The sequence below is a fragment of the Acanthochromis polyacanthus genome, chromosome 10, assembly GCF_021347895.1.
Source record: "Acanthochromis polyacanthus isolate Apoly-LR-REF ecotype Palm Island chromosome 10, KAUST_Apoly_ChrSc, whole genome shotgun sequence".
Taxonomy (NCBI): Eukaryota; Metazoa; Chordata; class Actinopteri; family Pomacentridae; genus Acanthochromis; species Acanthochromis polyacanthus.
The window spans coordinates 20,492,019-20,513,349 of record NC_067122.1 but is presented as its reverse complement, the minus strand read 5'-3'; the positions used below and the strand labels follow the sequence as shown (position 1 = coordinate 20,513,349).

Sequence of the window (21,331 nt, the reverse complement as noted above, 5' to 3'; positions counted from 1 at the left end):
TTCACCTTCACTGCATTATCAAACAGGTAAATAATGTGTTGGTAAAGTTAGATAAAAGCTCACAACTTCTCCCTTTGAACCTTTGCAGCTGTTAATAAAACACATTACTTCTTCTCTCTGTGTTCTTCAAGGTGAAAAGTCCCACCCTGATAGTAGACAGAATTGATTTCCTTTGTTTGTTAATAAATCTGTCTGATTTCATGTTTTACAGGCTGTCACTGATACGCTTCAGTTTTTATGCAAAAATACTGAGACATAGTGTCGACTACCTATATGGTTCATGATTTGTCATCTAACGTCTTAAAAAAAACATCATATGGACGTGTAAACAGGTTAAAAAAAATCTTGATTTTCACCAGAGGGAGTCTTTGAACTCTTCAGGGCTCAAAAATAAGAGCAAAACAGATCTCCTCTTTTCTATTGTATTTTTCTTTTTACTAAATCATTATCAACAGTCCACTTACAGACACGGATGTTTAAACTAAGAAATCCGATCCTGGTTTTTAGACTCGGAAACATAAACATACTGTGCATTGTAAGTGACTGACCTCTCCCCAGACGCCGGCCGAGTCCCGTATGTCCCTCCGGCAGTAGGACAGCTGTCTGATGCAGTGGTGAACCGCCACACTGCTCCTCCCCTCACACAGGTCCTGCTCTGCCATCTCCACCCAGCCCAGAGATCGAACTGGAAATGACTGGCAGACACACACGTCGTCTTTATTAGTATTTCTAAGGATTCATAAAGGTCCTTCAATCCTTTAAGTATAGAGGTTAGAAAATTACACTGTATTATACTTAAAATTAGGCCATCATTTTGTCAGTTTTCTTATCATAATAATTGCTCCTAAATGACATTGCATTTAGCCAGATAGTCTAAAACAAAGCTGTTTAAGGGGCAAAACTGGAACTGAATGTATGTTGTGACATCTGTAGTAATCACTGGTTGCACTGGTGTGCAGACAACTACAGCAAATTTGTTAAGTATGTTTCACCTGCAAACACTTTTCTAATTTCCTCTCCACTTCTTTAGTTAACACTGAATAATGTGGAATAACTACAATAACTACTTCTCTGTGCAAAAACACAAACACAACCCAATTAGTATTTATTACACCCTATATCTACATTTTTATTTTTCTTGGAACAATGCACAATTTACATTTTATGCTTACACTTTATTCTATTTATTTTTATATTTTTAGGACATGTACATCTACTTATGTTTATATATTGTATTTTTGTACTGTGTAATCCACTGTGGGATGCTGCTACTGACCTTCCACCAGCCCTCTGCTTCCAATTCCCTTTTTCCACGAGTCAACTCTGCATCGCCTTCAATATACTGTTATGCTAACTTACATACTGTTTGAATTTTACTGCTAGCTATATAAGGAGTATGTTTAATGTCAGAGCCGTACATCATAAGAGTAAACTATGAGTCAGTTTTCAATGTTAGCTTATACTTTGTCTGTGTCACATATCCTGTCATGCATGTATTCAAATGTGTGTTGTGTTTTCCTTGCTTTCTCACCCCTCCCTCTTCTCCCATCCCTCCCCCTTGCCCTCTTCTGTCCTTCTCAACCCGCCCGGCCAGCAGGCAGATGGGTCCCCCCTATTTGAGCCGGGTTCTGCTCGAGGTTTCTTCCCTGTTAAAAGGGTGTTTTTCCTTGCCACTGTCGCCTTTGGGCTTGCTCTGGGGGTCAGGCATATGGGTTCTGTAAAGCGTCTTGAGACGATTTGACTGTAATTGACGCTATATAAATAAAATTGAATTGAATTGAATTGAATTGTAATTTCTAAGACTTTGAATTGAAGAAATTTCCCTTCAGGGGATCTATAAAGTATTTCTGATTCTGACTCTGAAGTCCAGGACGCCACTCTGCAAACTGTGATGGAAGTTCACTGAATATTTTGGATGATCAAGTAGGTTTTACATATTTAGGGGCTTTCTATAACCTGCACAATCATCTGTCTGCTCATATACTGTTAGCAGGGAACCACAGTTCCCAGCATTAAACTTAATGAGGACAGCGTTAATGAACGTAAAAGAAAGTATGGCATAAAAACAGCCAAACATACAAAGAAAATTAAGATTCTGGTAGCAATAAACTATACGTCTCTTTTCACATTCATCAGTGTGCTTTATGCTTTAAACAAATACTTGATTCAGATCCTAATTTTAACTCAGGAACATGAACATCACATGAACGACAGACAAACAGCTTCTCAAACAAAGTTTCTGCTGAAGTTGATGGTACAGAACAATGTACAGCAGCAGTTACTGTACCGTCATAAATGAGTTAGCAGAATAATAACGGAGAGAAGTTTGACTGAGAGGGGCAACACATGAAATATGAAACACTGCATGCGTGTATGTGTCTGATTTTTCAGCATGTGTGTAAACCGCCTCAGGCCAGCAGCCATTACCATCCTCCCTCCTCTCTGCCTTTTCTTTCTTTCTGTCTATATCAAGGAGCTTTTCTCTGATGAGAAAAGGAAACATCTCTCAAGCTCTGTAACAGTATCACACACACACACACACACACACACACACACACACACACACACACACACACACACACACACACACACACACACACACAGACCGTGTTATTCTCTCCTGGTTTCTTTCTCATTAAGCTTTCACACATACTGAGATCGTAACTGAATCCCCACACTTCTCATTTCCCATAGAGGTTTTTGAATAGTTCTAGCTTTTGTCTCACTGGAATCTGAATTTTAAAAAGTAATTTTCAGTCCATTGTGGTTTAATTTTGTCCTTTTTTTTATAAAGTAAAAGAACAGATAGACCAAGAAAATGTATATAGCATGTGGTATGTTTTGATCTGGAACATCCTGAAACATGTCTTTACTTTTCTGTTTCTTAATGCACAAAACTTCCATCCAACTCCCAAATGTGTCTTCTTTGCTGTGCCTGTAGTTGTATTATATCCCTGCCTGAGAAAAGATCCCTCTGCTCCTTTCTAAGTGATCATCCCACCTGTCTGTGGGGTGAACTTGTCTTTATGTTATTCTTCCACAGGGAGGCGGCTGAGACTTCTCTGACTCGAAACACTTCACAATACCTCAGTTCACAAAGAGACCACTAAGGGGCGCTGCAGCAAACAAGGAGGGTGCCCAGGGTACCAGTGAACAGGTTCATTACATAACTGCAAACAACTCCTGGTGACTTCCTTACTTTAACAAATACAGGTTGCAGGCTGATATTTTGCTCCTCAAATGTTATAAATGTTGCCACAGTCATTTAAAGGTGATATACTTCAGTACTGAGTAATGGTGGCATCTAAATAGTTTGAAGTCTGAATTAATGCTAAGTCTCAACCACCCAAACGGTGAGTGGAAGCAGCTGTAACTCACCACAGTTGCTTGTAACACTTTTATATTGTGATAAGTGAATTTATTCTTATATACAATTTGGAACCTCTGATGGTAAAATGTTTGTCCAAGCAGGTTATCAGACAAAACAAATAATCAGCAAACAATAGAGCAGTTCACCTGATATATTCAGGTATGAATTTGTAATGTAAAAATCCAAGCAAATAATCATTCTTTGTCACAAAGGCATTTCAGACTATTTTTAAGTGCGTTGTTGTTCTGTGTTGTAGTTTGGAGCTCACCATTGCCTCTGGATCAGAGAATGTGTTGTTCAGGTCCACTGTCTCCAGCTGAGCAGGAGGACTGCAAATAAATACCAGACATAACAATCAGTCACAGTTTACCCACTGGTACATTAAAAAATATCATGTGTACGATAAAATATCATGTTCATGTATCAGTATGTCTATCTGTGTGGATTACTTGAGTTTAAGGGATGCATAGCGGAGTGTGGCCCCTTCAAATGCCTTAAGACTTGGATCTGGATAGACTGGATAGTCCTTCAGTTCCTGGAGGAAATGAGACAGACGGAGAGACATTCAAAAAAGGTGAATAGCCTTTTCATATGGTATTTGATCGAATTTGCATTATAATAAGTGAATAGGATAAAATGGATATTAAATTGATATGACAGATATGTACTTCAGACTGGCCTGGACAGAGATCACTACTGATTTAAATATTATAAATGTAGCACTGAAAACAGAGAAAGATTGTTAATGTCTTTCATAAAGCTAGACTAGAAATAGGAGTTTTTGAAGCTACAGATTTTACTGTACTGACAAAATACATGCAGTGGATTTAATCCCTTTGATTTGCAAAAGTGATTTGCTGAATGAAGAGCAATTATTTCTTTTGGATTTTGGTGTAATTTAGGATGAAAAGCGACACATTCCTCATGTATCCCAAAATTTATCAACAAAGCCCTTAAAACGTCACCAAAATGTATCTGAACTTTCAGTGCCGGTAGGTGAACACCCAAACAAAGGTGACGTACGTTGGCTGTGCAGGTGGTGCTGTTGAGATTCTGTGCAGAAGAGGTGATGTCATTGGAGGCGGTGGAGGAGGGGGAGGAGGGGGAGGAGCCGGAGGGTGAGGGGACCGGCTCCACGGAGCTGTCAGATATCAGACTGCTGGGGCGCTGTGGGAGAGAGAGGGGTGGAGATGAAGACACAGAGTGAGATGCAGGATGAGAGACACAAAGAGGATTGTGGGTACGTCACTGATCACCAACAGCTTTCCCAATAAATCGAACAAAGACGTTGTTGCTGCCAGTTACGGCACCAACCTTTGAAATGAAGGTTCCTCCCAGAAAACGGTTAAAGCGCCTCTCATTAAAAACTCATCTCTGTGTATCAACGTTAAATAGACATGTTTTTTTTTACATAAAAAGAATCCTGTCCTGCTGTAAAATGGCTCTTTATTTCACTACACCATTGCTTATTTTAAAATATGCGGATCTATGAAGCATCCACTTTTCAGCTTGAACACACCAGCTCAGCTACAGGTTTGCTGTAAAACTACACTACATACTGACAAGCTGTAATAATGGAGTGATTCAACCTTGTATGTTTGATGTCACAGAAAGCCCCAGTCTGCAAAATGACAAGATTAACCCCATAGGTTTGTGACAAATGATGTCAGTGAAATAAAATGCTCAGTCATGGTGTTAACTGTCTATTTCACACACATTTTCTTGCATATATGTATTAAAAACACCATATGGATATGTTAACAAGGCCAAAAATACAAAAAAAATATACATGTTTTGCCATGTACTTTAATATATTTTTCATTCATATTTTTCATTTAACATTTTCATTTCACTTAAGTGACATTTTTCAAAAGTCTTTTGAAAATAAAGTTTACAAATGTTTGCCAAAACAAATCTAACAGCTTTTTTGGAGAGATCAACCACATCTCACTGTTCACCAGCAGCTTAAGATTGCTAGGCTTTCATAAAAAAATACTGTATATGTGCGAGTATCGTTGTCACCTGCGTAGTGAACATTTAGCCTTGAACAAATAATAGATTTCTGTCTGAGGAAAACAGAAACCGTTTGTAATCATATCTCTTCAGCGTGTCTGTGAGTAGAATTATTGATAAATATTCAATTGAAATGCGTGTAGTTCCTCTCTGGAGACTGAATATGTAGACAAAAAAACAATAAACATAATAGCTTTAACAAAAACTAAATGGGTTCATTCTGGGTAAACAGCCAACTGAAATATGAATGCTTTTCACATGTTTGTGTTTGGTCTGTTGGTCCCCTCACCTCACTGGGCGGTTTGAGCGACTCCTGCGTCTCCTGCTGTGGCTCGTGGTCGACGTTGGAAGAGGTGAGCTGGTTGCTGGAGGCAACAGGTCGGTCGTACTGTGTAGTGCCGGTGGGAACATGCCAGAAATAGACCTCTGATGAGTCCGAGATCTCCCGCCAGCCAGGGGGCAGTTCCCCTTCAACCCATACATCCGCTGATGGACGACAGTGACACACAAACACATATTACAAATGAGCATACTACACAACACAAACTGTATATAGATATGCATGCATGCTTGCAAAAACACAAATGATCATGAAATAGTCGCATACAAGAGGCCACGCACACACAAACGAGGGTGGACAGAGTAAATTTCAGAGATGGTCAGTTTGTCCCTACTTAGTTTCTGTTGTCATAGCAACTCAGGGGCTCATCCCCTGTGGTAGGACACAATGCGCAACAGCCTCCCTCCCTTCCTCTCTCGCTTGCCCTTCTTATATTTCTTTCCATACATTCATATTCTCTATCTATTGCTTTGTCATGCATCCTCAACAATCATCTCTTTCAAAACCCAGCCCTGCTTTACTCTCACTACTTTTTTTCTCTTCCTTTTTCACACCCTGCTATCCGCAGCATCCCATCCTTCTGTCCATCCTAATCACTCTCTGCACCATAAGGTTGCACACGGGGGCCTTAAAGGTTCCAGCAGTATTGCTAGAGTGAGTTGCTCACTTTAGAAGAGGCTTTTGGTAAATTTCCAGATCAGACTGTAGGAGGTTGAGAGACGGAAAGAGGGGAGGAATGAAAGGAGGGTGTAATTGAGGCATGATTAAAGGCTGACACAGATATGCAAATTTTTCAAATGAAAATCAGATGAAAAGACGAAGACACACATATCGAACCTGTCTCCTGTGGAGTCTGAGGGGAGGGCGTCTCTTGGGAAAGGGTGGTCCAGCTGGAGTCTTCATCCTCTGAGGGAGTGTCAGGAGTCATATCCATTCTTAAGCCCACTTTAGGGACCCCAGTCTCTGGCTCTGGATCTGGCATGGCAGGTGGAGGCCGGTTTCTTGTTGGGGTGCTTTTCTCTGCAGCTCTGGCCTGTTTTGGGGAAGACGGTGGGTACTGCTGCAGAAACTGGTTCTCGTTGTTGGGGTGCAGCTCCACCTTGATCACCCGGGGCTGGGAGCTCCGAGGGGGCTTCGCAGGACTACGAGGACTAGCCTGAACCGGGGCACAGAGCTCCTCTTTGAGCTGGGCTGGAGCCTGGTTCTGGAGGTGGTTGTGGTTGTCGGGCACCCACTCTGGACTGTTTGTAGAAGAGGAGGAGGTGGAGGAAAGAGGGGCCTCAACCACCACTGGTAGCAGAGGCTGTCTTGGTGTCGGTGTGGGCTCGTCTTCCTCCTCGTCCACCTCCACCACAGGCTCCACCTCTTCCTTCTCCTCCTGGCAGCTCTGCTTGTCACCGTCCTTCTCCTCCTTCTGACTCTCCCTCTCTTTGGCAGGACTGGCCTGCTCCTTCTCTGGTGAAGGCTGCTGCTTCTTCTCCTCCTTCTCCTCCTTGTTCCCCCAGAGGTCCAGATCCCAGCCCTTCCCGTGGTACTCCAAGAAGCTCTTGGTTCTTCTTCGAAACGGAGGCAGCTGTGAGTTATCTTTCCCAAATTCAAGCCAGTCCGAACTGGGGTTATTGATGAGATCATTGTGAATCTTGCCCTCTGTGTTGGCCCTGCTCAGCTCCAGCTGCTGGCTCTCGGCTCGTCTCTGCATGTTGGCGCCATTCTTGGCCAGTTTGGGGTTGGCTGTATTAAACAGGGAGGAGGAGGAAGAGGAGGAGTAGAGGGCAGAGCTGGAGGATGACTTGGTTGGGAGGCCCCTTCCTCTGGTTACAGGTTGGTTTTTAGACGACAAAGCCAAGTTGTCACTTATCCCCATGGCGCTCCGAACGCTGGTCATCGTGTACCTCTGACGACTCTTCGGCAAGGTGGCCGAACTTCCTGTTTCCATGGACTCCTTGATGACGTCACGACCGAGCAGCTGGTTGTACGATGATCGAAGGCTGAGGGAGGTGGGAGGGGCGGCGGAGGAGGCGTTGCGACTGGCCAGACCACCAGTGGAGGGGGAGGAGCCAGAGCGGGAGAGGGGAGGAGTTTGTACGGACATCATGGCTGACTGGGAGAACACTGCAGCGGTAGAGCTGATGGGAGAACAGACACACTGTAAGAAGTCGAGCTAGAGATTACTTTATACTAGAAGATTGATGAAGATGCTAATATTGACACCTCAGCGTTAATACAGTCTAGTAGTACAGCACCCTCCATGATTATTGGCACCCCTGGTTAAGATGTGTTCTTTAGCTTCTAATAAATTCTTTTTTTTCTAAATAATATAGGACCACAATGAAAAAAAGAGGAAAATCCAACCTTTAATTCAAGTGCATTAATTCAGTGGGGGAAAAAAAATCACACATTAAGAAATAATTCTTTTACACCAAATCATGTGTGCCACCATTATTAGCACCCCTGATGTTAATACTTTGTGCAACCCCCTTTTTCTAATAAAACAGCACCTAATCTTCTCCTATAATACATTTTTTTAATCAATTTTCAGTGTGAGAGTATGCTTCTACAATGAAAATTGAATTTATTTTAAGGTTTTCAACACATCTTAACCAGGGGTGCCAATAATAATGGAGGGTACTGTATAGTAACTGAATTTCAGTTTTTTTTTCAACATGAACACATAAAATAAACCAACATTTATGATATACATCTTGTAACTTTGTTCTTGAAAGTGACTAAGATTTCTTTTAAGAAGCCTGGACATTCCTTTTTCAACATAAACACATAAAATAAACTATAATGTAAGATATACATTTCATAAATTTGTTCTTTAAAGTGACAAAGGTGTGTACCAGGCAGAGTGGAAGCTTTATCGGACTAATTCCTCACTTCAGTTTCCCGATGGTCAATAACGCTCCTTGTTCTTGGTTTGGAGCTTATTTCATGTCCACTTATCTGTACAGTTGGCTAATGTTTAGTCTCTTGGTATGCATATTTTTCAAAGCTAGACCCTCTGGCCTCTCAGCTTTCAGGCGATCCCAAAAACTGCTGTAATATTAATTAGAATAGAACAGAAGAGAATAGAAAAAAAGCCTGCATATCTCCATGACATCATCACAGATGGGTAACATTATCAAGTTGAGCTGTTCAGCACCGTGTCACTCATTTGCATCCCTCTGATCCTACAACTGAACATAAAGCCAATAAAACATCTCCCTCGCGGCAGCTCAACCAGGCTTTCATCAGTGCACTATGGGTGCAGATTCTTTTCCAGCCTCACGCCCCTTTTACACATAAGGTGTCACTGCTGAAGTGTTAAAAACACTGCATCAAAGTCATGAATCTGGAATGCATTTGCATGATATCGGGAGTGAGTCAGACCCTCAATGTATTCAACCAGGACTGACATTCAAGGCTGCAGCTGAGCAGTAAGCTGGTCTGTGGGGAGGAGAAGTGGCAGGCAGCTCCTGCTAACTAGCTAACCGTGTCTCTTTTATCTCTTGGTGGATGAGCTCTGTGATGCTGAATACAGACAGATGGGTAACAGCGAAGACAATGGCAGAAAATCATTATTATCTTAAGACGTGACACATATACGGGCTGCATCACTATCACTTCTGTTTTGAAATTATTTAATTAGGCTGTGGAAACCAGGTTAACACCTGAGCACAGATACAGGTAGGAAAACATGTTCACGCACGCATGCATAACATACAAACATCCTTTCAAATGATCCTAAACACAGACACACACACCTCACACAATGCTGCAGTCATCACCAGTGCCTTTTCTCAGAACATGGAAAACTCAAACACAGCAGATTTCAAAGTACGACAAGATCCTGGGAAAAGACGGAGGCAGGGTTTTTAGAGTGAGCAGAATCCCTGGACGGTGCACTTTGTTCATGCAGGACCCCTATCCGCTCTCCTCTCCCTGGGTGGTTGTCGTGTTGTCCTTCTGTCACTGAGCCAAACAACCACAACTACCTGTTTGTGCTGAATCTGCGCTCGCTCTCCAGGCCTGTGACTCACACACAAAAACACTGTCAACAGGTACAAACTACCTGCACTGCCTCATCAGAATAGCCACTGCTGTCAGCCGGTGAAGCTCGTCTCTACGTCATTTAAATGTCATGCAAATCCAAATTTCGTGTTATCTCTTTAATAGATTGTTCTGTAGCCCGTAGGCTCGAATAATTCCTCTGAACTCTTTGCCCCTGTGAATGCACAAACACACGACTAAAAGCTGGACAACCTGACATTTTGGAGATACAAGCCTTTCACCAGACAGCTACAGATTATGTAGTTTGTGAAGCTGAAAATCACAGCAAATATGTTGCATGACTCAGAGGCTGAATTACACATCCTGACACAACCCTGGAAACCGACAGTGAGTGATAAGAAAACAGCATTTCAACTCCCCCATTGTCCCTTTTTTATTATTGTGTCTGAGCTGTAGACAAACTGGACCATCTGAGACAGATATGACAGACTTTCCCTTTCTTCCTTCCTTTATTTTCTCTCCGGCAATGCAGTCAGATCTCTATTAGTTAAACAAAGTGGGGCACAGAGAGGATGTGAGCGTGGAGGAGGAAGGATGGTTATTAGAGGGAGAAAGTGAGCAGAATGACACAGCAGTTTGCAGGACAGTGGGGCACAGTCAACACACAGAGGTAGTTGGACTGTTGTCCTCAATAAATCTGTTGTTCCCCGTAACAGCAGAGGTCATTCATGAGATGCACCAGAACAATGCAACATGCATCCTGATAAAACTCTCAGTCTATTCGCATTTTTAAAAAACAAAACAAAAAACAACAACATCCAGTTGGTTGCCTTGCTTGGATGTGCTGCATTGTAGTAAAGAAGTGAGTTTTTCATAGATTTACTTGCATGACAAAAAGCATGAGTAAAGATAAAACTTGTTGACACACCAAACACAAAGCTCCTTTTCTATTTTTACAGCAAGATGTCCAAACAGGATGCTTCTCTGCTCACCTTGTAGATACAGGGCCCACAGACAACAATGTTTCCACCTGAAGGTCAAAGAAATACCATTTTCTTGTGACTTTACATCAATAATTTGCTTTCGAGATGAAGCTGTGTCTAAATACCGAGAGCTAAAGGTGAGGGGAAACCATCTTTTATCAACTTGTAATGGCAGGCCCCTCTTCTTAACTAGGAGCTGCACCCACTGCTTTAGAAAATGAAATGCAACAGATGAAAGCACAGCCAAGGGAGAAAATGAACTTGGAAAAAGTCGATGATGTCATGGGTGGAGTATTAGCCCCTCGTTTCTTGCTGCCTCCTTAATAAACTCCCCTCGCTGACACATCACAAGCAGCCTATCTTTAAATCTAAGCAAAAAACGCGAGGATGGAGAACAGGAGTTTCCAATGTTGCTGAAACCGATTTGTCAATATGTGGAAGAGACGCAGCAAAAACCTTTAGCATCCTCCTCTCTTGTCTGTCTCTCTCCAGCCCCAGCACCGCCACCGCTGCACTGGGAGGGGAGCGCATCCCGTCGAGAGCATCTATTTACATCTACTCACCGCTTCGGTCAGCCTCCGGGCTTTCTGCGCCTCCCTTCCCACGACGACGCGCACACAGCCAGTGAGCAGGGCCGAGGTCAACAGTCGCTTTTAAGCCCCAGTCCGCCCGTAGCTGCAGCCGGCCGCCCGTATAAGATCACATCACATCATCTGCCCTCCCAGCCCGGCTCGGTGCTCGCTGCTGGCTGCTGGCGGCCAAAGCTGCGCTTTCTCTCTGCGCCAGAAGATCCCGGAGCGGAGCGGCGCGGCGCGGCGCTGTGGAGCTCCTCAGCCCAGCCGGCCAATCAGCGGCGCGGACGCAAGGACGCTCGGCGCACCGAGGAGACGCAACCACAATAAATCTACCGGTGTTATTTTGCAACTCAGGTAATGAAATCACACATCATCGGGCTCTTACGTCATGCATTAGTCTATGGGAACGTGAATGGTTTATGGAGGTGCACAGACTTTAACATATCAGTCCCTGAAACACAGAGGCAGCTCCACTCCTCTGTGGATGAATATTTCATGAGGGTTGACTCAGCCTTGTCCTAAAAGCAATGTTTCCGTTTGTAAAGTTGTTGACATCAAGCCCTGATTATACTGTACCACTGTTTACTTTCTCCCTGACTAATAAAAAACAGTTTTAAAACAGATTTTTAGGGTTTTTTTCTTTTATTTTGTTAATATGTGCATTTCACAATATAACAACCTCCTCTCAGTGCATCATAATTCACTTTGGCATGGCTAGTTAACAGTTTGAGCTATCACAAAGCATGCAGTAGTGTCTTCTGAAACCGTTCTTTTAATATGAAAGAACCATTTCATCTAAGAACATAATATACTGTTGAAGCTTAAAATAAAACATCAATAAAAAGCACTTTGTCATGTGTGTAATAGTTGACAGGAGACATAGCTGCTCTACGCCTGCTTTTATGTGACTTATTCCACATTAGCAGAAAGAGAAAAACAAGGAACCATCTGAGATTCTCAACCCACCCAAAGGCACCAAGATCACATTTTTTCCATGTACTGGAGAACTTTTACCACAGGAAAGCTCATAATAAAACACTATGTTTGAAAGCTTCTCATCTGATTCCACAATATTGTAAGACCTTGTGCTCAACAGCTTTTCCATGCATAAAAAACACCAACACATTTTCATCCAGACACACACACCTGACCAAGTACAAAAGCCACTCACTCTAATCCAGACTTCACAACACCTAACACACAATGACCTTTGCCTTTAGGCGACAATTCACTGTCAATTCACTTGACATACATTCTCCATTTGGCTTGTGCTGCCTCTGGACCTCTATCCGATCCCTACAGTCCACTGGCAGGTTCCTCTCTCAGTGCTGGAGGGGTGGAGGTGAAGAGATGTTGTGGACAACGATGGAGTGACGCACAAACTCCCGGTGCTCCAGGAGTGAGGCAGGAGAGGCAGCGTTTTGGGGCGACTGGTAGAAGGAAGGGCACGAGTGGCCAGAGAGGAGAGCTGCTGCTGGAGCTGGCGGTCGTCTACAGAGAAACACGGAGCTGAACGGATGGAGCGCAACGCTGCATCTTCTGCTGGAGACAGAACAGAAATCACATCTTATCACTGCTGTCTTGGCTCATTAAAACCGTATCGCATGCAGTGTCATCGCTAACAAATACTGACTAACACAAATGCGCATCTTTCCAGCAGAGCATGTGTACTTACCCTTACTGTATGTGTCATTAGGAGGTGTTATCAAGCTCTTAGCTGTCTTGTTGCCCGCTTGAGCAGCTCGTTTGTAGAGTTCAGTGGCTGTCCTTAAATTCTGCTGCACACCAAAGCCGCTCTCATAGCACTGACCCAAGAAGAGCAGGGCTGTGTTGTCCTGAGCACAAAGAGGAAGGTAGGGTTCAAGTAATTAAACCTTCAAGGACGATCTTTGAAATATCTTTGAAAAGGACCTGACTTTGCTTTTATGCAGAGTCAAATATGTAACGGCATTTTATATTTGAAAAAACAACTCCAGGAATTTATAGACATGAACAGAAAGAAGACTGTTTAACAAAACTAAATCTCAAGTAATTTCTAGTAACAGCAGCTGATCATAAGCTTTACTACAACTGCAGCAGAAAGTTTCAAGCACATGTAAGCAGTGATGTTCTAATTATTAAACGCAGGAGATGATCGGGACATCTTTTCTCAAAGGCAACATGACTGAGGTATGGCACCAGGAAGGGAGGAGATCCCTGAGATGAATCCACTGATAAAAGCCTAGAAGCATCTAGAAGATCACTTACTCCGCTCTCTGCTGCCATCTTCAGATACTCGACAGACCTGCACCCATATCTGACTGGATCCTGAGAATAGACTGAAGCCAGACAGACCTGAGCCTGAAGAGAAGCAGTGGAACAACGTTTTAACGTAATAAAAGCAAACCAACATCAGCTAACAACATTTCTCACACACATCGGTATGGCTGAACGACAGTAAGAGACGTGCTTATTGAATCAGTACATCCACATGAAATTTGAGTCTCTTCCAGTTCTCAAGCGATTCTAACAGCTCATTAGCAAGTCTTTAGTCTTTATATTTAAAACACTCTTATTGGTATCTTGCTGCACTGAAGCTGAGGCAGATAACAGTGCTAAATACTATTACTATGTATAAACCAGTATTTTGGAATACGTCCCAGGTTCAGTTTGGTTTCACCTAAAAAGAGACAATAAAACTGTATTTTTCCAAGTTTTCTAACATGTTGAACTTAAACTCTAAACAAAGAGGTGATACAGTACTTTTTGTCTGCAATAGTGTAGCAAAAAACAAAGTCAAATAAGATGTTTCTTCAGGCTTTTACATTCTAAAACTAAAACAAGTTAAAAACAAAATCTTTTTTTTAGTTGCCATAGTAGAAAAAGCACAGGTGTTATATTTAAGCATTCTACTCCACTGAATAGTCCGTGTAAACAGCTCTTGTTGCTATCTCCACTAGATTAAAAAAGCTATTATATGAATTAAGAAGACTTGTCATGATTCCTACCTTGGTGAGTCCAGCTGCAGCGGCTTGTTCCAGGAAGCTGACAGCAGCGTCCAACTCCTCTAAACTCTGGTGCCCCCTGCTGGTCAGGAGCAGCTTTGCGTAGCGATACTGAGCTTGTTTGTGGCCACCAGCTGCTGCCTGCTTGTAATAATATAGAGCCTTGGAGAGAAAACATAAGGGGATATTAAAATAAAGCAATTACAAGAGAAATATGAATACGATAAGAAAGCTTGGATTTTTTTTTTAATCTCATACATTTATATGCAAGTAAGTCTTGCATAACCACAAATATCAGGGTTGTGTCTCTTCTGAAGAATGGTCTGGCTGCACCTCATTACCAGTCTGTTATAGGTGATAAAATGCTCTAGCTTGTTTGTACTGCTTTAAACCAGTATTAATAATCTTGGGCTCTGCTTAGTGCAGGATACAGTGACAGAACTCCTGCAAAATAGTGCCAAAGAAGCATATTTTGGTGGAACATTCTTGGAAAACAAAACTTTATCCACAATCAGTGCACAAATATCCAAGCGCATCTCTCAGATTTCTGCAACTATTCACCAAATAAACCACGCAGGACTGCATTAACAAGACGATGAGCTTCCAAACTACTGTGGCTACCAGTAGCAACAGTGTTTGTTACAGGACTTACAGCGCCGACTGAAGCACATCAAAGGATTTAACAGAGTCCTGCAAGTACAATCCTGCTTTTAATGTACAGTTTTGTTCTCCTGACAGCCTCCAAACACACTCCGGAAAAAGTTACAACTAATATTACTGTCTATAAGGGCAAACAACATATACCTGAGACCGTGAGATGAAAGACTTTTAAACACCTACTCAGTCCAATTTGTGAGGAAACTAAATTCGTGCTTCTGGGGTCTCACCTTCTCCATGTCCTTGCTGACTCCTCTGCCTTTCTCGTAGCACACCCCTGTGTTAAACTGAGCTTTACTGTAGCCCTGATTGGCTGCAGCTAGAAAACAGGTGAAAGCTTCCTCATAGTTGTCCCTCTTGGCACTTTCTAGACCTGATGTATAGAAGAAGATTGAGACATTAGCTATAAACAGACAAAAACAAAGAAAATACATTCTGTCTCAACTGGTTGCATCAATAAATCATCACCGATGATGTTGAGGATGACAGGAACGCTGGTGTCTCCCACTTGTCTCAGGTTCAGTGCTGCTTCTGTCAGCCTCTCTTCATCAGACAATATCTCCTAGAAAAAAAGAACAAATAATAATAAAAAAAAATGATGATTAGGAATCATCTCAGTCAGTCCTTCTCCAAGATAAAGGAAAAAAAATGTTGTTTTCTTTCAAATGAAGTTCACAAAAATGAAAAGATGCAGATTTATACCTCGCTAGCAGCATCCGTTTTCTCTGCTGTGTCTCTGTTGGTGTCATTCTGCTGTGAACAGGTTGCTGACAGAAGTGATTCCTCTGTAAGTCGGACAAGATAAGGTATTATTTACACTCTAATGAATGCTCGGTTAATAAAATCTTATGATTTACAAACCGAGCATACAGCTGTGCAGACAGAACAAACCTGGTACAAGTGAATCCTGGGTCAGGAGCGCCCTCTGGTGGTCAGCGATGGAGCTGTCAGCAGTCAGATGGTCCTGCTCACTGCTGCTATGAGAGCTATTGTTGCTGCTGCTGCTTTGAGCTGAAGTCTGATCATAGTTCTGCCTCTCGGGCACCTCCTGCAGACAAAACACATTCCTTCCTCTGGGCAGGACATCACGTCTAGACACTGCCGAAATCAGACAGAAGAAACAAAACAGCGTCAGAATTCTGATCCCACAGGATTAAAGGAAAAGCAAAGTTTGGAGTTGAGATGGTAAAGTTTGAGTTGTCAGATCAACACCCTGCTGGTCTATTGATGCCAGAAGGACTCACAGATCTCAAGCAGGATGCGATAGCCGCACTTGTGCAGAGTTGAAGTTGCTGTCAAGGTTCCAGGGGTCGGATTGGGTTCAGAGCTTGAAGAGAACTGGGAGTGGATCCTCCTGCAGATCTGCATGAACAGAAGCGTTGCTGTACCCTGTGAAGACACAGCAGCTCCACTGTCACAAGGACATTTCATACACGAGATGTGCACCACTACTCTTTTTACCTACATGTTCTTTAGCAGGAATGGCCAAACATGTGTCATGGAGAGCTGAAGACTCCTGCACACTGATAAGCCCTCTAGTAGGTAAATGGGAAGAACTACTCACTGTGGCCGGATGAACAAAACAACTGGGCTAAACTTTGGTGATATTTTGTGTAGATGTGCATACAGACAGCTGCAGACACCCTGGATGTTTAGTTGTTGTTATCATGCTACTTTTCAATAGAGGACTTTGTTACATACGTGGAGTAGATCAGCTTTTAAGTGTTCCACGTATAAACAGTACTGCTGAATATGTTCACTGCTGTCTTATCCTTGTAGCATAATCGCTGCAGGGTCTCACATTTTTGGCTGCATTAGAATAACCAGTCTGCACAGTCTGGTGCATTTAGGGAGATGACGAACTTGACATCTCGTAGACCCTCGCAGATACAGAAACTATAACTGTGTTTCACTACACTTGTCAAGTAAATTTGAAAGGAAGTTATGAAATTAGCAAAAAATTGAAAAGAGAAACTGTGAATTAAGCTTGCTTCCACTGACTGCTTTGAAGCACACAAACTAGTCTCTACAGCGTCATGAGACAGTGGAAGCATGCACTGTGTTACAAAAACTAACTGTTTGCCACCAGGTAAAAAAAAAACACAAAAAAGAAGAGAAAACAATCTAAATTTTGACAATCCACTCATTGTACACTTAAAATATGTAAACAGTGTATATTTGCAGGAACTTGTGCAGATGTAGTGTAATTTTTGTGGGAATAACGCGCTAAAAGTAAAACATGATATAATTATGTCAAATGCTATTAGATTGAAGACTAGAGTGAAAACATATGTATAAAATACATAATGATGAATTTCTAGTACTGATTGATGCTTGACGGTATTGTGTGTGTGTCTGTGGAAGACACAGACAGCTGGAAGATCATCAAGAAAAACACGTATTTTAGTGTGAAGACGGATCACATGCTTTTCAGAAAATGACATATGGAGGACTCCAAACATAATGGTGTCAACTAAAAACAATATAACTTGCTAAAGAGGGGTACCAGAAACATAACAATAAATGAAGGTATAATATGCATGAAATCTGTCTCAAAGTAATAGGGCAAGGTCTGAACATGTCTGGGCATGTTCTCTGTAAAAGATGATCCAATGAAAATCTAATGCGCATGTCCTCTGTAGGGGGTGAAATATGATAACCTGATGTCACGACCTGACCAATAGATTTAGAGAAGTTTAATGGTGTCACAACTGTCCCTCCAATCATACGCCCTGTAGGTGTGGAAAAACGGCCAATTCTCACAGCATAAAAGTCGATGCACAGCTCAGGATCTGTTTTTTTTTACAGACTTTAATCACTGTTAAGAAATACTCGACAATAAATCCTGCTGCCTCCGAATGCTGGCTTCTCTTGGTGGTCATTTTTTGAAGATCTTTAACGTTTGAACACGGTCAGGTCTTAGACTTTGGCCCTTACTTTGTGACTTAGTTTCCACTTCAATGTGCAGTGATTAGTTGCGTTAGTGATTTTTCTGACATGTGGATTTAAATTAGTCACTGCGTTTATAATTTGCTATGAATCAATCCACATTAATGCACCAAGCACCATTCATCTAGCCGTCCAGACTGTTTCTCACTGAGCCTTCTGACATCTTTCCTACAACTACTTACAGACAAATGATAAGCTGATGAAGCAGGCCTTTGGGTTACATATTTCATTTGAAAATGCAGCAACAGAAAGACATACCCATCCCACAGCATCCAAGGCTGTGTAACGTGGAAGCTCGGCGTAACCGAACTGAAAGCTCCTCTGCTTCCTCCTCCTCTCTCCATCCTCCTCTTTCTGAGAGCTGCAACAATAAAAGTACAAAGAAAATCCAACAATTGCATATATGTTTCTGTTTCCTGTCTGTTGTGAGGAGGCTTCACAGACGCAATCTGTTTAAGGCAGATGGCTTTGTTTCTGTTCGTTCAACTTACACTGTTTATACACACAAACAGGTTGCTGCCAGATGATGCAACCAGCTGAAAGGGAGGCAATAAGGATAAAGAAGGTTCAATAAGGGGGTAAAGGAACGACAAAGGACAGGGATGAAGATAGTCTCTGAGGTCTCACCTTCAGCCAAACGTTCTCTTTTCATCACCTGATAATATAACCGGCGGTTTGAGTACAAAGAAGTCCTGGCATCAAAGTGAGACGCTCAAGGCTTTTCTTGTATGTTCCTTTCTTCTCGCTTTCTAATCTTTTTGTGTCAGACCTGAAGTTTGAACAGTGAAAACGAAAAGACGGAGGTGTTGAGAGCACCTGCTGTCGGAGGAGTGTCGAGAGGTGGAGAGGACCGCCGAGCCGCTGATGACCTCGTCCTCCACATGGTGGTTCTGGGGGAGTCGCAGGGAGCTGCTGCCATGGCAACGATGCAGCACTGAGAGGAGGATTTAATGGAAAAAAAACCCAGCAGAAATTAAACATTAATGTTCAGTGTTAAAAAGTATCCAGGAAGGTTAGATGGTTGAGTCGCCTCAGAACCACAAAACATGCTCTGTAAATTTAAATTCTTCATCTCATGCAGTTATTTCAGTTTAATTACGTTTACGGAGCAACTGAAAATACTGCTTCATTTAAACCAAAATAAAATATTTATTAGAGAAAAACTACTCTTCATTTATGTTGAAATATAAGCTTCACTGGGGACAAATTTGCCATTTTTGCAGCTGATCGGCTGACCAGCACTGCTTAAAATATTGAATTTTTTCAATTAAATTACAATTCAATACACATTACTGACATTAATATCATGTTAACAATATTGCCAAAGCATCAAGGGTGGTTTAATTTGAAAAAGAAAGAGAAAAAACTACTACAGCTATTTATTAAGTAGAATAAAGACATAACATAGATATTTTTATAGCCAGTTCCAATTCTAGTGATTGTGCAGATGTTTGCTTTCCTTTTATTCTGCCATTTCTCGTTTTCTTTAAATAACCTTATTATATTTTATTAGCCATTTTTTGCAAGTAGTTAACAAATCTACGATATCATTTATAAATAAATTATAATATAGTGAGATGTGCATTAGTATTCTGTACCTAAATGAAGCAATAATTCACGGTGTGTTTATATGCGAACAATAAAACACTTCAATGAATATTTTAGTGTTTTGTTACATACAACCTCTGTGAATTTTTAGAAACATCGAGAGGTCTGAAACAGGTTGTAGCAGCTCAGCAACATGATCCCGGTTCACTGGACCAAAATAAACCAACCGAGTAAACTTAATACAAGAATGTATGGCGTTTAATGAAGTTTAATAAAAAGATACTGCTGCTGGGGAAGCACAAGAAACAGCGTTTATTTCTCAAAAGTGCGACACGTGCTAATAATTAAATTGAAATAACTAGGTCGTCGTAACAAGGACAGGAAGACTTTCTCCTGTCTGTAATGTTTCTCACCTCTGCCAACCAGACTCTGGACTCTCCACATGGTTCGTCTTTTTCAGAAACTTTAAGTACTTATCTTCGACCGGGCATGTTTACGGTAAAGTACCGGGTGTCCGGCCCGGTAATAACGACTCCTGCCGATTCTTGTATGAGGGTCCCTCCGGTGGTTTGGACGGAGGTAAATTTAAAAAAAAAATCAGTCACAAGACGCCTCGAAAGAGATCCAACCAGGAAGTGTATGACGTAACGCCGCAGAGTTCGAGGGTTGTTTATGAGGAGCTCAAGTCTCACAGCGCCTCCCTGTGGTCTGTGAAGGAACTACAGCCTCACAGTATCTATGGCACTGCTTTTTAACCCTCCCTTTTAACCCTCCTGTTCACAAATGCAGAAATAAATAATTCAAAAATATTTTTTCGGTTTGACGCTTCTTTTGCTTGGCTTAATAAGCAGCATATAAAATGGTTCATTTGCAAACCCACCCTGAACAGAAGAGGTGTCTTGTATTCATTTATGAACATCACTCCATATAAAAAGAAAAATAATCTAAAATGCTAAAAAACAAAAAGAGAGAGAGAGAGAGAACTGAGGTCTTTTCGTGTTTCATTGAATTTATTTTATTTTGTACAGAGGTAATAAAGACTGAGTGACAAAATAGAGCTCTTTCACTGTATTAGAAAATCCCATGAATTAATGTTTTTTATTGTCATGTTGTAAAGTGCTGAAGTTAGATAGCTTGTCCTTCATACACGATGGACAGAATTTCTGGTGTGTTTTTGTCAGCTACACAGTTAGGAGATTCTGTCTGATCATTCTTAGTTATTTATTTGAGGTTTTAGTATTATGGGAATTTATGGTTGAACCTTTTTGTCAGGCTGAGTGTTGAAAGAGGTCCTAATTCAGACACCAGAATCGGGTTGTAGTTAACAAAAATGTCAGCTTTAATAAAAAAAAAAACTGGCACAAACAGTAACTAAAGACTAGATACAATGTAAACATTGGGAGATGGTAAAGTAATAAAGTAGCACAACTGGGTTTAGAAGAATTCTAAATTATTACATTTTTTCCTGGAATTTTCAAAGGCCTGGTGAAAGTTACTTTTGTATAAAATGTATGAAAACAATTATTTCCAAAGCACATCTCTACATGAAACCCAATGAGTATTCTTTGTGATATTTTTGTGGAATATGGGACAAGCACAGAAAGATGACTTCACTTTGCCTAGAGCACTTTGTCTCACATTCAATAGCAATTTTACTTTGAAATTACTTGAAAATGGCACAATTATCAGGTCAAAATCTGAGGATTTCTTAGCTGGGCTAAGCTCCCAAAGTGTCAAGATCCCAACAACACCTCAGAATCTTTACTCTAATAAGTTTTGTCAACAGAAGATACTCTGACTTGTTATAATCAGAAAAGCACATAGGTTGTTACTGATATTAATAATATCTTTTTTGTATTCAAGTGTCTCAGTGTGTCCCACAGAATTCAGTCATCATTAAGGTAATTAGTTATTAACTG

At 41.5% G+C, this 21,331-nt stretch overlaps 2 protein-coding genes across 4 annotated transcripts in view; both read right to left on the bottom strand.

The window, feature by feature from the left end:
* The window catches only part of LOC110967296 (amyloid beta precursor protein binding family B member 2), a 44,276-nt gene extending 32,737 nt beyond the window's left edge, over window positions 1-11,539 (bottom strand). The window contains exons 1-7 of the mRNA XM_022216856.2: window positions 11,263-11,539; window positions 6,561-7,849; window positions 5,673-5,869; window positions 4,394-4,537; window positions 3,820-3,905; window positions 3,639-3,699; window positions 549-695 (exon numbers count right to left, since the gene is read on the bottom strand). Coding sequence (XP_022072548.1) covers window positions 549-695; window positions 3,639-3,699; window positions 3,820-3,905; window positions 4,394-4,537; window positions 5,673-5,869; window positions 6,561-7,818 — 1,893 coding nt within the window. The 5' untranslated portion in view covers window positions 7,819-7,849; window positions 11,263-11,539. The remainder of the gene's footprint in view (window positions 1-548; window positions 696-3,638; window positions 3,700-3,819; window positions 3,906-4,393; window positions 4,538-5,672; window positions 5,870-6,560; window positions 7,850-11,262) is intronic.
* A 358-nt stretch (window positions 11,540-11,897) lies between these two features.
* On the bottom strand, window positions 11,898-20,051 carry dele1 (DAP3 binding cell death enhancer 1). Of its 3 annotated transcripts, none has more exons than XM_022216857.2 (12): window positions 19,826-20,051; window positions 18,681-18,798; window positions 18,123-18,225; window positions 16,160-16,304; window positions 15,807-16,013; window positions 15,618-15,700; window positions 15,384-15,477; window positions 15,146-15,288; window positions 14,262-14,420; window positions 13,522-13,614; window positions 12,950-13,109; window positions 11,898-12,816 (listed from the first exon to the last, which is right to left on the bottom strand). In XM_022216857.2, exons 1-12 carry the CDS (start codon window positions 19,854-19,856, stop codon window positions 12,560-12,562), a joined length of 1,593 nt encoding a protein of 530 aa, XP_022072549.1. In that variant the 5' UTR covers window positions 19,857-20,051; the 3' UTR covers window positions 11,898-12,559. The 3 variants fall into 3 exon arrangements, with proteins under 3 accessions (XP_022072549.1, XP_022072550.1, XP_051810881.1); XM_022216858.2 differs by having other exon boundaries at window positions 11,898-12,813; XM_051954921.1 differs by lacking the exons at window positions 18,681-18,798; window positions 19,826-20,051 and adding an exon at window positions 18,492-18,642.
* Between the last annotated feature and the right edge of the window lie 1,280 nt (window positions 20,052-21,331).

Excerpts from the sequence above, each read along its gene's own strand:
- dele1 (XM_022216857.2), bottom strand. The coding sequence starts at position 19,856 with ATGTGGAGAGTCCAGAGTCTGGTTGGCAGAG. Across the intron at positions 18,226-18,680 it reads CGACACTCCTCCGACAGCAG|CTCTCAGAAAGAGGAGGATG; the intron begins GTGCTCTCAACA and ends TTATTGTTGCAG. Across the intron at positions 15,478-15,617 it reads AAACGGATGCTGCTAGCGAG|GAGATATTGTCTGATGAAGA; the intron begins GTATAAATCTGC and ends CTTTTTTTCTAG.